Raw genomic sequence first — 16,859 nt, 5'->3', positions numbered from 1 at the left:
GGGACCCCATGGGGCAGCTGCATGGCGGAGATAAGAGGAAGAATGACCATGACCGACAATGCACACATATTGGAGGCAAAGCCCAAAGGGGTGGGCCCGGCTCCTCCCACAAAGTGGGCCACCTGCAGGCTCCCTGCTGGGACGGTCCTTGACAGCAAGGAGGAGAGGAGCGAGCAACCCCGGCCAGGGAGGAAGACTGCGCTTGGAGAAACCAGAGTCTCACCCCCCAGAGACCACCCAAAGAACGCGGCAACCACGGCAAGGTGCATCCATTTTTATTTTATATAAAACAAGCTACAAATAGATTCCCTCCCTCCCTCCCCACCCCGCCCCTCCCTCACAAAGGAAAACCACAACGCGGCCTACACGCACAAGCGAAGACGACGCCTGGGGAAGATTTTGGCCTCCCTAAGGGGGCCCCTCTCCATGTGGACACGCTTCCTCCAAGCCGGGAAATGGGGCTGGGGTCTCCTCCATCCAGCTCCAGCGTGCCGAGTTTTCTGGCTGAGGCCCAAAGCGAGGGCTTGCTCTCTACCCTGCCACATGTCACCCTGAGACACCCTCGAGGACTTTCTGCAGGACAGCTGGAACCTTCTCTGGCCTGAGACCCTATCAGATCCTATTCCCAGAAGGCCATGGGCCCCCCGGGGGGGGCAGTGCTCACAGACCACTGCCTTGCAAGCCTGTCTGTGTGGCAGACACACCTGCTGCCGAGGTGGGTGCCCTTCCAGGGACACTGGGCGGGAAGCAAAGATGAGCCAGGTTTTGCGTGGGATGAGGGCAGCGGTCCTGGGCTCCCCACGCTCCCTCCGCGCCGCAGGGGCTGCCCACGGGAAGAGGCGCTGCGCTGTCACTTGGCGCTGTGTCTGAAGGTCATCTGAATTCGGAGAGGTCACAGCGCATCTCCCTGAGCCCTACCGGGTCAGAGCCTTGCCAAGCCAGGCCTGGGTTTCCCCAGAGCCTGCTTAGTATCCCTGTCCTTTTAGGGCAGGCAGAAGCAGAAGGCCCGAGAGTTTTCCTTCTAGAATTGGCCCGAAGCCTGGGAGCTCAGAGGAAAATGTAAGGGAACAAGAGCAACCTCAGTTTGGGTTACACACACACACACACACACACACAACTGCTGGGTACGGAGCTCCCTCGGGCTGTGGCCCGCGCTGAGGACAACGCGGGAGACGGGCGAGCGGAGGCAGCGGCTCCATCTGAAGTCCCGGAGCCCCGTGTGGAGGTTTGCGGGGACTTAGACGTCTTCCCGCGGGCTCCGCCCCCCAGAACGGGCCTTCTGTCCCCCGCCCCGCGCTGCGGGCGTGGGGGGGCCCTTTTCTGCCAAGGGCCGTCTGGATATTTATAGCATCGTTCGTGGGCCGTACAAGATCAGCAACTTAAAAATTAGCCTGCTAGGGATTTATTGCATTGCGCGTCCCGCCTGCGGTTGCCTTGGCAGGGCCAGACCCAGTGATTTCACAGGCCTGAGACGCCCCGCGGCCGGACCGTCCCCACCCCTGCTAAACGCACTAAATCAAGGCCCCGCTGCGTGTGCTTTTCTTCTTTGGCTCCCTTCTCATGCCTGCCACGTGGAAGATGTTTAACCTCTCCTAATGCAAGTTCTTGGAGGGTCATTTGCTTGGTGGGTAACAAACCAGGCCCCAGGAGGTCTGTAGCGCAGAAGCAAATGGATCAGGCGAGAGTTGGGGCCTGCGCTGGCTGCCCCGCTCGCCCGGCCTCTCCTCCTCCCGCGGAGCAATGCCCATCTACCCCCAACCCAGCAGCCCTGGAGAAGGCCAAGGGCCAAGCGGCCTGCCGACTTCACCAGCCGATGGCCCGGAGCAGTGCACTCCTCCCACCAGAAGCGAACAGCTGGAGTCTGCAACAGCATCGCAGGCTCCCATCTGTACGGGCACCAGGCGAGTCTCCAAGCGGAGTCCAGGCCAGCTGAAGACACAGTCCTGGGTTCTAGAAAGCGTCCACAACCGGCAGCAGGGAGAGGGAGGGGGTAACGAAGAGCAGTGCCAACGCCTGTACAACGGAACTATACAATTTACATATATATTTATGTACAGTATATAAATCTCTTTCTTCTCAGTTCCAACAACACCCTTCCCCGCCTCCCCCCTAAAAAAATCCCCTAAAAGTTGTCAGTAGCAGATCCAAAAACTTACAATGAGAGAGAGAAGAAGCAGTCTTTCTTCCCCTTCCTGTTCCCACTGTGGTGTTAGATACTGGTGTTTAAAAATGAAACCGAACACAAGACACGCAAATAGGAGTTATTAAAAGTGCAAACATGGTGGGCGTCACTTATGTTACAGGGGATGTGGCGGGGCCGTGGGCAGCGCTGAGGTCAGGGGTCTGATGGTACATCTTGTTTCCCTCGGCTCTGCACCTGCCCTCTGGTTTCTGCTCCTTAGACGAGGCGTCCTACCGGGAGGAGGAGGAGGAGAGTACAGAAAAGGGGGGGGGGTATAAGCAAAAAGAAGTTAGCGTTGGGGGTATGAGAAATGCAACTGTGTGTCAACTCCCCACAGGAGCAGCCTTGTCCACCTGCTGTCAGACACGGGCGGGGTGGGGCACAGGTGGCCTAACTGTGCACATTAGCACATCCGCCCAGCGTATCCATCGACTCTGGGCCACACAATGGCTATCGGAGGTTCCAGAGAACAGGGCTCTCCTGGTACACACAGGTCAGGGCTGTGCACTCTGTACAAATCACACTACCCCAGGCTGCGCTGCAATGACAAGGATGGCAGTGACCGGTGGGGACGGCAGCGTCCTCTTAGCGCTACTTCAGCCTTTCTCTCTTGTCCTCAGCGAACAAAAACGGAAAATGACTGTCTCGGGGGTAATCTAATAAGGGCCGATCCCTTCACCAAGCTTCCTCGCGGGGGCTGTGGAGTGAAGAGGGAGGCCAGGCGGGGGCGACTTACTGAGAGGGTTTGTGCCTGCTCATTTTCCCTGGGGGAGGCTGCCAAGGCTACCACCTGCAACGAATAGGAACACATGACACTGCAGGGTCCTTGACCCAGGGAGCTGGCAGGGCTTCGCCCGCGCCTGGTCCTGGCCCTCTCTATCCCGAGAATGAAGAATGAGGTGGGGAAACAGCCAGGCGGTGCGTGGCTGTGCTTCCGTCCTGTCTGCGTGGGTGCGCCGTGGCTGACCAACACCTCCAAGCAAAGCCCCCTTCCAAAGCCAGGCCCTGCTGAGGCGCCTCTTTGGAAGCCCCTCAGTGAGCAGCTCCTGGACATCTACAAGACCTTCAAGTCCCAGAACGCCGGAGGTGGAGTCTTCAAACCAGTCTGGTGCCTCCAGTTGACAGATCGTGGAAGCAGAGGCGCAGGCAGCTGAGTGACTTACAGAAGGTCCAAACCCACTTCCGCTAACACCCACTCCTCCCCAGAGGGTGCCGAGAGGTCTTGGATGCTATTGAGCCTGCTTCTGCAGGGCTCAGGCCTCCTGATGGAGAGGCAGGGAGTGCAGAGGCCTGCACACCAGAAGCCGGGCCAGCCGTGGGTTGTTCTGTGCAGTGGGAATTAGGACCTCGGCTGTGCTGTTTCAGCTCCGCCTCCTGCCCAGGCTCGCCTGGGGAGCAGCCTGAACTCTTGCGGGAGGAGAAAGACGTGGGGAGCGTTCATTGCTGTGCGTTTGTGTGATGACGCCATGGCTCCGTGTCCCTCTAGCTATGCCAACATGGCTTATGCCCCGAGACAGAGGCGCAGACCATGGGGTGAAGTGGACGCAGGCGCATTGGTGCGTCCAACCTTGCAGATGAGAACACTCAGAACGCTCCAGTGGCTTGCCTGGGGGGCAGGGGGCAGCGGCAGAGCCAGGCTGGCTGCCCGCCCCTCCCCGCTGAGCTGCACCCACAGCTGCTCCTCCCAGTGGTGGGCAGAGAGGTCAGTGCATATGAGGGGCCTTCAAGGAGTCTGTGGAGAATGGAACTAAGAAAGTTTATTTGGGGACAAACAAGTTTTGAAACCCAGGTTTTTCTTTTCTCTCTCTCTCTTTCTTTCTTTCTTTTTGACAGGCAGAGTGGACAGTGAGAGAGAGAGACAGAGAGAAAGGTCTTCCTTTGCCGTTGGTTCACCCTCCAATGGCCGCCGTGGCCGGCGTGCTGCGGCTGGCACACCGCGCCTATCCGAAGGCAGGAGCCAGGTGCTTCTCCTGGTCTCCCATGGGGTGCAGGGCCCAAGCACTTGGGTCATCCTCCACTGCACTCCCGGGCCACAGCAGAGAGCTGGCCTGGAAGAGGGGCAACCGGGACAGAATCCGGCGCCCCGACCGGGACTAGAACCCAGTGTGCAGGCACCGCTAGGTGGAGGATTAGCCTATTGAGCTGCGGTGCTGGCGAAACCCAGGTTTTTCTTAATACACACTTTGTCATGTGCTTTTGGAAGGCCCTCCTGTGGGGAGCAACTGGGAGCAACTCGGACTAGACTGTTACTCGAATTAAGACTTATTGTATGCATCCGCTCTCCCACAATATGGCGCTGAGAAGGGAGTAACAGCTTCTACACAGCTGCCTCCAGTTCAACCAATAAACAGCAGGACCTGCTCCTGATTGGAGGAGAGCAGCGTACTCGGCGTGTGGGTAGCAGAGTTGGGATTGGTGGAAGAGGACTATAAAGGAGGAGAGAGACAACATGCACCAGGAACATCTATCTGAAGGAACACCTGTGCAGCCCCCGAGAGAGCTGGCCGGCGGTGTGCCGCTCCCCCGCGGAAGTGGGGAAAGTGGCAGGGGGAACCGCCCTTCCACAAAGGTGGAAGGGTCGGTAGCCAACCCGGGAAGAACCAGCAGCAAACCCGGGAAGGGCCAAGCAGACGAAAGAACAGCGCAGGGTCCTGTGTTGTTCCCCCACGAAGACGGGGAGCGACATAATGGTGCCGTGACTCGGATATGAAGCCTAGGCAGGGTTTAGTGTTGTTCCTCCACAAAGAGGGGGAGCAACACCTCCTACACTTAGCTTTCTGAATTTGTTGCATCAGTATAAACTTATCCTATAATTCTATTTTCCACAAACTTTTCAAAGTCCCCCACAGCAATGAGGCTCAGGAAACCAAATGGATCACCAGGCATAAAACCAGTTCCCTTTCGTAGAGGCGCACACTGCTGGTCCCCGTACCTGGTCCCATCACTGAATCCTCAGTGCCTCTATTTGACAGTGATAAAACTGTCCCCACGTTGTGAGGATGGCACTGAGGCTCACAGACGCCGAGGAGCCTCGCGCAGATGGCACAGGTTTCTCGTGGGGAAGTGAACGCGCACCTGGCCATCCGCCTGCAGAACCACACTCTGACCACCAGGGAGGGCAGACGAGAGGATAAGCCTGAGCCCAGGGCAGCCAGCATCCTCGGGCAGGTCAGAGGGAGGGTTAGCATTCCTGAAATACGGGAGCACTAGGCCAGGTACTGATAATCACCCTGACGCAGGTGCTTTATAAATAGGGAAGGGCCAGTGCAGACACAGGCCCGGGCCTCAGAATGGCCTCTTCCCGTGCTACCCAGACTTCTCCGGCAAGGGTTCTTGATGGTAAAAGAATCTGAGATCCCAAGGCATTTCCAAAAATTCAGTCTAAACTAAACTCCACTCATTCCTATACTCTACAGCCGGCCCCTAGCTAGCTTTTACCCCGCCCCCCTGAGTGCAAGCCCTTGTCAGCCCACCAGAGGGCGCCCCATGACACCAGATGACCAGTGTGTAGGCTTCATGGCGCGGAGCAGCCGCACAGATGGCATCTACCCAAGCCGCTTTTCTGCCCACCTCCTGAGCAGACGGACACGGGGAAGCCACCAGGCCTGTCCTCAGTGCAGGCTGGAGGGATCCTCTGGTGCTCACCCCTTCTGTGCGTTGTCTGTGTACCAGGCACTGTGCTATGTCCTCGGCATGCTGCAACTCGGTAAAGCCTCAACCAAATCTAGGTGTTGATGCTTTCCTTCCCATTCTACAGATAGGAACACTGAGACTCGGGGAGTTCAGATAACTTGCACCTCTCTGCCTGCACACACCATCGCAAGGCTGGGTCTGCTCCCTGTTTCCTCAGACGCACTGATAGCCAGCCACCCCGTTGGCTTCTTCAGGCTTCCTCAAGCCTGGCCTGGACACACAAGGCACTGTCTTCAACAGTCTGGGCTGCTCCTCGTGGAGGGACAGCAGTCACCCAGGATGCCTGAGGCTGGGCCAAGTGCCAGCAAGGTCGCTGTGTCACGAGCAGCCTGGAGGAAACAGCGAGCCCTCTGCAGGCTCATCTAGGTCCTTGCCTGCAGAACACACTAGAGGATGTAGAGGGGCTTCTCGCTCTTGGCAGCCGTGCACCTAGAGCCGCGCACCCTGTGGTGTGCGCAGAATTGCGGCCTGGCGGGACTTCCCCGTGGGCTTTGCATCCACACAGCCTCCTGCCCAACCCATTCGACAAACTAACCCTCCATCCCCTGCTGCCGTACTCTGTCCCACCCCACACACACACGCACAGACAGGCAGACATATTAGACAGTGCATATACAGACATGCACATGTGCACCCTCAGACAATGCCTAAAGACGTGTGCACAGACACTACGCAGACCATGCACACACAGACGCAGCCATGCACACAGAGACACAGCCACGCACACAGAGACACACACATACGTGTGCACATACATACAGATGCACTTTTAACTACGCAGTAGGTTCAGGGTTCAAACAACCGTCCTAAGCTTCTGGTCTCCCCAGTCTCGCCTTGCGGTGGGAGTCAGGAGAGAGGTTGGGCCAAGAAGGATGACAGCTGCATTGCAACGCACCCTAGAGGCCTCCATGGGCAAAGCTGTGAAGGTAACCTGAACCTCCGTCCTGTCCCCAGCTGAGTGTGGGGTGAGGAGGGACTTCGAGGTGGCCGGTGTGCCCTAAACACCACGTCTGACCCGCACTTTTCCCTGGCTGCTTCATTCCGTGCTGGAGGGGCAGACACCTGGTGCCTGCAAAGGCTGCACCCTGGGAGGCAGCAGGAGGGGATTCAAGCATTTGGGTCCCTGACACGCACACAGGAGACATGAATTGAGTTCTGGGCTCCTGGCTTCAGTCTGGTTCAGCCTAGGCTGTTGCAGGCATTGGAGAGTGAAACGGTGGACACTAGAGCTTTCTCTCCCCCAGGCCCTGCCCTAGGTGTCTCTGAAATAAATAAAATAGTACCTAAATATTTAAAATGCAAGATCACACAAAAACAGGTCACGGACTAGATTAGGCACGTGAGCCGTGGTTTGCTGAGCCCTGGTTTAGACATTTCCATTCACAAAGTGTCCTGAGGCTGTCTACCCACCTCTGTATGTTCCCACAATCCTCTCCACCTGTTCTACTGTGACGGAGGTTTCTAGGTAGGTGTTCACCAAAATCCATGCTTGCTTCCTCCTCCTGGCTTCCCAGTCTCCTTACAGTTGGCTGTGGTCTTGTGACTGAGTTCCAGCCAGCGAAATAGGAGAACTAATGCATGTCCTTCCCAAGACCGGCCATGAAACTCACTCCCTCCACTGCTCCACGCTGACTCCATCTGGTTGACTGGGAACGCAGATGACTCCAAGGGTGACCTTTGGAGCCACATGGTGGAGATGCTGAGTCACTCTCAGCCTGGATCTCAGGGTGACTACAGGAGATCATCCCCACTCCGAGGGCTTTCTCTACACACACACACACACACACACACACACACAACTACCACCACCATGCTGAACTATGCCATGGGCACGACAAAACATCTCCACTCTGCTGAGCCAGGATACATGTGGGTCTACTTGTTACTGCAGCCTGCCGTAACTAATACACCCTCACACCCTCATCACAATGCATGGGAATACTTACTAAAAACCTGTCTCCTCAGTAGACTGTGAGAACACAGGGCCTTACCTGTCTGCTCCACCACAGTAACAGGCATCTAGCATGAAACACAGCAGAATCCCAGGAAATAGTTGTGGAACACGTAAGACTCCAGCGCTCACTGAATAAATGACATTTCAGAGCCCTGGGTCCCTGTACAGAAAGGCCAGGGGCCCACTCACCTTCTTTGCTAACACCCAGGCAGCCCTTTAGCTCAGGCAGCGAGATGACCTTGTCCTTGTTCAGGTCACAGTAGTCGGTGAAGCGCCGGGCACATTTCTTGGGCTTGGCTTTCTTCTTCACGTAGCGCTTGAAGGGCTTCATCTCCCGCTTGTTAATGTCACTGCTGCTGTTGCTGTCCAGCTGGCTGAAGTACCAGTGCACCACTCGCTCCTCCAGGGTGTGGGTGGGATCTGGCTCTGAGAATCTGGGCCCAGAGAACACAGCTTAGCATCTGGCAGGGACCATCGGCCACTCCACCCACCCATCCCGCCACGATTCTCTCCCAGGTGGTCAGTCGCCAGGGCGCTTGCTGTAGTTTGAATGTGATTTGTCTCCACCAAAACTCATGCTGCAATTTGCTTGCCAATGAAATGGTGTTGGGAGGTGGAGCCTTTAAGAGAGTTTAGTCTTTATTGCAGTAAAAGGTTAGTTCTCGCAGGAATGAATTTGTTCTCCCAGGAGCAGACTGTTATAAAGCATCTGGCTTCCTTTGTGCCCCCTCCTCTTTGGATGCACCTGTTGTCCTCCTACTCTCTGCCATGAGTTTAAGCTGTACAGGCCCTCCTCTCGTACTCTGGTTGCTCTTCAAATCATATAAATCTTTCGCCTTTCACTAAAGGCCCTCCTCTTGCCAGATGCCAGCTTCATTCCCTTGAACTTCCAGAACCGGGAGCCAAAATAAACCTCTTTCCTTTATAAATTACTCAGTACCCGGCATTCTGTTACAGTAACAGAAAATGGACTAAGAGAGCACTCATGCTGGGCCGCCAGGCGTCAGGAAGAAATGACTTCTGCAAGCCACAGACCCCAGATGCACTCAGCTCGGGGCAGCATGGAGACGGCCTCTCCCCTTGTCTCGGGACTGGACCATTCTTTTCCCAGGGACGCCACAGATGTGCTCCTTACGAACCTGCCACAGCCAGGAAAGTTCTTGCACCTGACGGGTGCTTAGAATAACTTGGCTGGATTTAATTCACCTGAGTAAGCCACAGCTGGGTTCCGGGCTGCCCTTCTCCTGGCCTTGTGCTCACTGAAGACAAATGTGTGTGCCCGGTTGGATGCAACCATGGAAAAGGGTGCTCTATGGCCACCGCACAACTCAGTGCCGGGCCCGGTCCTGGGAGGGCACCCACGTCCTCCAGCTGCCCACTGTCTGTGTGAGACGGAGCCAGCGGTGTGACAATAGCCAGTGACAGGTACAAGCAAAGGATGAAATGTTCATGGCCTTTACTGCCAGGCACCAGGAGGGCAGGAATTGAGAGAAGAAGGCAACCGAGATGTACAAAAGCAGAGCTTCTAAAACCAGACAATCCCAGGCCCTCTTAGAGGGAGTCTCTAGCCCATGGTTATCCGATGGGAGGTCAGGAGTGGACCTAGGGAACCACGGGTAAACCAGCACCCCCTGGGGATTCCACTGAGAAATACAGAACTAGAGTTACCAGGAACACCTCCTGCTGTCCAGATGCACAGTAAAGGTCACGTCCAGCAAGGCCATGCATCTGACTGTGAGGCTACGAGTCCAGTGCCCACTTGTATAACCCCATGCAATGACCCATCCATCTGTCTTATCTATTTATGTCTGCCCCTTCTTTTTCCCGAAAGGATTAAGGTGCTAGCTAACATTTATAAGCTTTAGAGGATGTGTCCATTCCAGAAGGGGGACTGGATGGAGCCGCACAACTCTCAATGCTCCAGGTCCCATGGCTTGGCCCTGAGCAAATATCATCTAGGCCCTAGCGTTCAAATTCCTGAGCAGCTTCCTTTGGGAAGGGGAACACGGTTGAGCCTGGGAGTCCCACGCTTCCAAATACTTTATGTGCGGGGCACTGGGATACAGCACATTTGTGCCAGGGTTCAGAAGAGGGCACGGGGGGCTGCTGTTACACAGGGACCTGAAGCAGGGGTCAGGGACTGCCTGCACACTCGGAAGCTGCTCATAGTAAGAAACTATTCAAGGTGCTGGCCAAAGCCACCCTCTTTTCTCTGGAGTTTGCAGATTTTTCCAGAAGGGAGGGGCCCATCTGCGACCTATCCCCTGTGAAAGATCCAGCAAACTCCCTGCCCACCTCACCCTTTAAGTGACCTCAGAGTTCAAGGAAAAAGAAATTTTATTACAAAAAAAAGTAGAGAGGGAGTGCTTTGTGGCCCAGCAGGTTAAGCCACCACTTAGGATGCCCACACCCTGTATCAGAATGCTTGGTTTGAGTCTGGGCTACTCCATGCCTCTGATCCAGCTTCCTGCTAATGAGCCTGGGAGGCAGCAGATGGTGGCCAAGGACTTGGGTATCTGTCTCGCATGTAGGAGACACAGATGGAGTTCAGGGCTCCTGACTTCAGCCTGGCCTAGCCCGGGATGTTGCGGGCATTTGGGGGAATGAACCAGTGGATGGAAGACCTCTCCCCCAGCCCCTTCTCTGGCTCTCCCTCTCTTCCTGCCACTCTGTTTTTCAAATAAACAAATAAATCTTTCTAAAAAATAAAGAAAAATGGAAAGTCAGTCATCCCTGCTGTATGCCCGCCCCTAGTTAAGTGCATTTCCGTCTTGGACAGGTTCCCCTGGACATTCTGGACGGATTCCAAGAGGGCACAATGAGCAGCTCTGCCAGGCGGCCCTCACCCTAACAGGGCTGACCCAGGGAGAGCCTGGGGACAGTGTGAGGGAGCCACGCAGAGCCGCCAGCCGCCTGTGGTTCTTCACGAATCTGCTTCATCCGTCATGGAAACCAGGCTCGGGAGGTCTTTGAAGCAGGCATGAAGTTGCTAGCTACACAGCTTGCATTTTGTCATGTGCAGCACACACGGCTTGTGAGTGCTCGGACTCTTCACCTGTGCACCTGCAACACTGCCTCTCTTGGGAGCGCCCCCTCCCCCCTGCGCAGTGCACAGCAGGTGGGCGGCGGGAGGCTCTCTGCGGGATGCAGGATGGACATGGAGCACCCCACGGCCTCTGCCTTCCTCTAGACGTCAGGAAGGACACAGGTGGTGCAGGAGGGGGTGGTCTCCCCGCCGCCCTGGGCAGCTGGGTACCTCCCCTCCCGCCCCTCCTGCCAGGGGACCGCGAGTGCTCCAGGCGAAGGCGGCTCTTCCTTTAACCTTTAGGCACGGCATCGCGTCATGTCTGCCCAGGTGCTGGAATAATAAGCCTCCAGCTGCTGAGACGGGAAGGGATGAGGTCATCCCTCCAGAGGCCCTGCCAGGGAAGGCTCGCGGCCTCCAACGTGCGCTCCCGGGGCTCCTGTCTGTCCAGTTCTCAAGCATGCCATTGAGAGAGCCCACCCCCGCCCCAGCCGCCCCTGCCAAAGGCAAGAAGCAGTGGCTCCCCACACTGCAGCCTCTGAGAGCTTCTTCCCATGCCAGAGAGCGATCATCACCATCCTCGTTCAGCTCCGGCCCTCCCTTCCTGCCCCGTCCCCCTCATCAGGAGACGGGTCCCGGCTCTCCCCACTCCCACCAGGGCTCACAGCACAGAGCAGCTGCAGCTCCAACTGTGGCCTCCTGGTCCCAGCCCCGGCCTGGGCGCCTCAGGGGCTGCAGAGCGCACTTGCACTTCCTCAGGACGGCCACTCCCAGCACTGCCCAGGGCTCCTCACAGCACCGACACCCTGCCCTGGGGCCTGAGCGTCCTGCCTCTGTCACCTCCTTGCCCGCTGGCATGGGGGCTCTCTGGAGACCCTTGACAATCAGAACCACTCTCCCAGCCTCTGTGTAACTCAGCCCGGCTCTACCTGTAAGTCAGTGAGCACTGGGGCTGTACTTTGGAACTATACACCTTGGCCAGGCCAAACCCCAAATGCATTTGGAGTAAAAGCTTCTTAGCTTTGGGTCCATGGAGGTCCAGGGAGGACCATGGGTCCACCTAAGAATCCAAGCAAAGCTATAGGCTCCTTCTCTAGAAAAATGTATGGGCACACGCATTGCAGATTTTAGGGGGTGACTGGGTTTCCTAAAGCCCATCCAAAATCCACGGCCTCGAGTCAAGAACCATGATTTAAGAGCAGCTCTTTGGCCTGGAGGTTAAGATGCTGGTTAAGGGGCCAGCATTGTAGCACGGCGGGTTAAGCCACTGCTTGTGAGCCAGCGTCTGATATCAGTGTCATTTTGAGTCCCTGCTGCTACTTCTTGATAAGGCACCTGGGTAGGCAGAGGGTGATGGCGCCAGTACTTGGTCCCTTCCACCTTTATGGGAGATCCAGATGGAGGTCCTGGCTCCTGGCTCTGGCCTGGCCCAGACCTGGCTGTTATGGCCATTTAGGCAGTGAATCAGCAGATGGAAGACCCCCTGTCTCTCCTTCTCTCTCCCTCTCCCCTGTCTCTCACACACTCTCTCCCTTTCCCTCTTTGTGTATGTGTGTATATGAGTGTGCTTCTCCCCTTCTCTCTTTGCGTTTCCCTCTCTGTCTCTACTCTCTTTCTCTGTTGCTCTGCCTTTTAAATAAATAAATAATGGGGGGAAAGACGCTGGTTAAAATGCCTACATCCCACTGGAGTGTCTGGGTTCAACTGCTGATTCTTCCTCTTGACTCCAGTTTCCTCATACTACAGACATTGGGAGGCAACAATGATAGCTCAAGTAATTGGGGTCCTGCCACCCATGTGGGAGACCTGGATTGAATTCTTAGATCCCAGCTTTGGCTTTGATCCAGCCCCAGGCATTGCAGGCATTTAGGGAATAACCAGCAGATGGGAACTAACTCTCTCTCTCTCTCTCTCTCTCTCTGACTCTCATATAAATACAAAATAAAAATAAAAAGGACCCTGATCTAGAGAGACAGACACTCTAGCCATGGTCCAGAAGAATACTGAAGCATGACGCTTCTGGAAGATGGAATGAGACAAAAGGCAGCAGCTAGGAGAGAAATAAGAAAACTGCTGAAGCCATCTAATTTAAAATCCTGTACATTTCCGGGGCCGGCACTGTGATGAAATGGGTAAAGTCACCGCCTGCAGTGCTGGTATCCCATATGGGTGCCAGTTTGAGTCCCAGCTGCTCCACTTCTGATCCAGCTCCCTGCTATGGCCTGGGAAAGCAGTAGACGATGGTCCAAGTCCTTGGGCCCCTGCACCCTCATGGAAAGACCTGGAGGAAGCTCCTGGCTTTGGATCAGTGCAGCTCCGTCCGTTGCGGCCAACTGGGGAGTGAACCAGCAGATGGAAGACCTTTCTCTCTCTCTCTGCCTCTCCTCTTTCTGTGTAACTCTGACTTTCAAATAAATAAAATAAATCTTAAAAAATAAAACCCTATACGTTTCTGATTTGGCAGTAGCCTTAATTCACAGGCAAGGCAGACAGCAGGGTGCCTATCACGTTTTATGCAAGCTTTGGTTAAGACTGGGCCCTATCTGGTTCCTGGTGTAGACGACAAGCAGTGTGCATGTCTGAAAGAGGGCACAAAAAGTCTTTGTCAGCTGCACAGAATCTGCGACTTCTCCAGAGAGGAGTGTGGGATTGGAGTGGGGCAAGGCGGCCTCCCCCACTGTCCCCAGGAGTGTCTTAAGCCATCTTTTCTGGGGTCCTTTCCACTCCAGACTGCCACTTACACCCTGACCTGGAAGCCATGCCCCTCTGCCCACTCTAGCTCTTGCAACTTTTAAATAAACCTCGGTAACTCTCACTTCCAGCTCTAGGTTGCCGCTAGCCTCAGCCCCGGGACCCTGTTTCACACATTCTCACACAGATACCCACTGCACACCAAGCTTGCTGTATTCATTCAGGCCAGGGCTGGGGTCCTACACTGAGCACGTCATGCCCCTTACGATCACTATCACTACACTCCCTGAGCTACACTGTGGGTCTCTCCATAGGTGGGGTACTACTAAAAGCATTCTCTGGGAAGGTAGAATGACCAAGTTCCCTTGGGTGTGGCGTAGAAACACCCAAAAGGTACCAAATTTCAGAGTTTGGAAGGCAAAGGTGCAGTTCCACACCAGTAGGTGCTGTGCCCCTGGGCTCTCAGTGGCTGCCCTGTTGCACCTGCAGGGACGGCGAAATCTACAGGATCCAGGGTCCTCCCTAGACTGGCCCCACGGAGCCCTCTCCCCACCTCAAGAGAGAGGCACAGGCCGCCTTCTGCAGCACTTTCGGTTTTGTTTCTGCAGCCTCAGCCCTGCCAGCCTTGGCTGCAATGCACTGCTGGCGAGCCAGCCCCGTCCACCACGAGGAAACCTCTTTCGGCCAAGATCTTGGGCCCAGGACTGCTGTGCTCAGCAGCTTCAGAGAAGGTAAGGCGGGATGGGCTGCAGGCAGCAGCCAAGCCACGCACACCCACAGAGCCCCACCTGGAGTCGGGTCTGGGCTCTGCCAGCCGTGCAGGTGGGGCTGGGAAATGCCAAGTCAGCCCCGTGCCAGCCTCTTGCTAGCACAGCCACTGGTGGGCAACAACACCAGGCAGGGAGGATGAAGCCCCAGGGGAGCACGGGAAGGGCTGGGAGGCCCATCCCCTCCCCTCCCAGCTGACTTCCCCTGGGCCACCTGGAGCAGGGAGAGCTCTCCCGGGCTCCAGAAGGCTCCACCAACTGCGGTCACAGAGCTCTTCCTTGACACTGATAAACGGGAGGGCCGGTCTAAGGGGAGTGCTGCCTCCTGCTGGAGGGGCCCGGGATAACTCAACAGGCTATCTGCAGGGTGTTCTTTGCCATGCACCAGCCCCAGAGGTTTCCGCCAATGCCCCCATTCCACTTTGCCTATTTTTAGACTTGGGCAGCGCTGCATTCGCCACTAAATCAGGCTAGAGGGCCAGAAAAGGGAGCAGACGCCTCCTCCTCTTCCACTGCCTACATCTAACACATCTGGAAATGCTATTGATTGCATTGCAGAAGCTCAGCACCCCGCCCCCCACCCCTCACAATCCACACTGAGGAGTACTGTTCCCTTCATGCCCCGGCCTCATGCCCCTCCAGTCCCGCTTGCATAGCCCATCTCGTCTGGTGGCCCCCTGCTGCCCTTTGGCATGACTCAGGGGACTGGCAAGCTCTGGGCTCTGCCCACTCTGCAGCCTCATCTCCCGCTTGTCCACAGCCTGCCCTCAAACCTACGCCTCTTGCAATGCCTCCCACATGCCCTGGCTCCTTCATCCTCAAGACTGAGCGTTCCCCTCTGCTGAGATGAGTGTGCCCCTGGCCATCTAAGGGAGGGCGCTGTCGCATTTGTGAGTGACGAGGTGGCTCAGATGTCACCTCCTATGTCAAACAGACCCTCAACGCTCTTGCTGCCCTTCCTCCCCAGAGTGCTCTCGCAGGGTCAGTGACCACGCCGGCTTCGCAGTGCGGTCCTGTGGTTCCATGTGTCTCCTCCAGACGGGACTGTGCCCTCTCCCTCAGATGTCCCCAGAACCCAGCATGGAGCTCATCCCAGGGAGGGGCTGCGATGCCAGCGTTGATGCAAAGCAAAACGTCCGTGTCTTAGAGGTCGGGGAGTGAGGAGGCAGGAGGGAGACACCTTCTCCGCGTTGTTCAAACGCACTCCCTGTCTCTTCTCACTGTCTCCCGTGGGCCTCGGCTCAGGGACAGCTCCAACTGCCAGACCTCAGACAGATGCAGGCAAGATCAGGTGTGGTGTCCTTGCCCCGTGTCTGCAACCACCCCCCCCCCAATCGCGCATGAATTCCAAAGTGAAGGCCAAAATCCAGGAGGCCTGGACTTCCTAATTTGCTTCCTCAGCCCTGTCCCAGATTGCCACCAGATCTCCAGCTGCTCCTACATCGTGGAAGGGGAACAACTGGCCGGGTTCCGTCCACACAGTGCCCCCAAGCCCCTCGGGCCCAGCCAGGGCATTACAGAGCTCTGGTTACAAAGACGTGCCACCATGAACTTGACTGCTGCATCTGGCCCCTACACCGAGTTGTGCAGTAGTCAGTGGGCCCTCTGATGTGTGCCTGATACAGAGGCCTCATCAGGAAATATCACACGGGGCACCCAGCCATCCCCCACCGGTATTTCTAGCTCTTCATTCACTTAGCACATACTGTTGAGTGCCTACTGTGTGCCGGGTACTAAGTTCGGGGAACACAGCAGAGAATAAGGCAGTGCGTGCTCCCTCTCTCATAGAACTTCAGTTCTTGTGTGTGAGGGGTGGGGAGGGTGCAGCAGACAACACAGAAAGCAGCAGGAAAAGATCACAGCGTGACAGGCACTAGCTAGGCTGGGCACCACACAGGGCTGCTGGGAAGAGCACTTGGCCTAGAGGGTAAGGCACACACCCACATTTCACTTCGGAGTGCTGGATTTGAGTCTGGGCTCTGGATCTCAATTCCAGCTCTGCGAAGGAAGACTCCAGGAGGCAGCAGGTAATAGCTCAAGTGGTTGGATTCTTTCCACGCATATGAAGGACCTGGTCCGGGTTCCTGGCTGCTGGCTTTGGCCTGGCCCAGTCCCAGCCATTGTGGGCATCTGCTGAGTGAATCAGCAGATGGGAGCTCTCTCTCTCCCTCTCTCCTCCCCTACTCCTTCTCAAATGATGAAAAATAGAGGGAGGAGGTGCCATGGCAGAGGATGATGGGGCAGCTCCTTCAGGGTAGGTGGTCTCCAAGAAGGCAACATTTAAATGGAGAAGCAGGGGGCAGTCAGGGAAGCTGAGGAATTGCATTCTAGGCTAAAGGAGCAGCAGGGATGGAAAGCCTAAGGCAGACAAGAGCTTGACCTTCGGAGGAACCGGGGCATCAGTGCCCGGCACATGAGCATGGGAGGGAAGGGAACATGAGAGGAGAGGAGGGCCAGAGGCCAGCAAGGCCATCCTGCAGGAGGGCTTATGCCAAACATGAGGGGAGGGTCCTGGAGGACTTTAGCCCCAGAAAACCAGCAGCCCCG

The 16,859-nt window shown here is 56.2% G+C and overlaps 1 protein-coding gene across 3 annotated transcripts in view; it reads right to left on the bottom strand.

The window, feature by feature from the left end:
- Window positions 1-2,029: 2,029 nt before the first annotated feature.
- Window positions 2,030-16,859, bottom strand: part of SMOC1 (SPARC related modular calcium binding 1) — a 172,362-nt gene continuing 157,532 nt past the window's right edge. For 2 of the 3 annotated variants that reach the window (XM_008248569.4, XM_008248571.4), the window contains exons 11-13: window positions 8,019-8,263; window positions 2,919-2,972; window positions 2,030-2,412 (exon numbers count right to left, since the gene is read on the bottom strand). In XM_008248569.4, coding sequence (XP_008246791.2) covers window positions 2,938-2,972; window positions 8,019-8,263 — 280 coding nt within the window. In that variant the 3' untranslated portion in view covers window positions 2,030-2,412; window positions 2,919-2,937. The remainder of the gene's footprint in view (window positions 2,413-2,918; window positions 2,973-8,018; window positions 8,264-16,859) is intronic. The other variant, XM_008248570.4, reaches the window with a different exon arrangement.

The sequence above is a fragment of the Oryctolagus cuniculus genome, chromosome 20, assembly GCF_964237555.1.
Source record: "Oryctolagus cuniculus chromosome 20, mOryCun1.1, whole genome shotgun sequence".
NCBI lineage: Eukaryota > Metazoa > Chordata > Mammalia > Lagomorpha > Leporidae > Oryctolagus > Oryctolagus cuniculus.
This window is presented reverse-complemented; position numbering and strand designations above follow the sequence as displayed.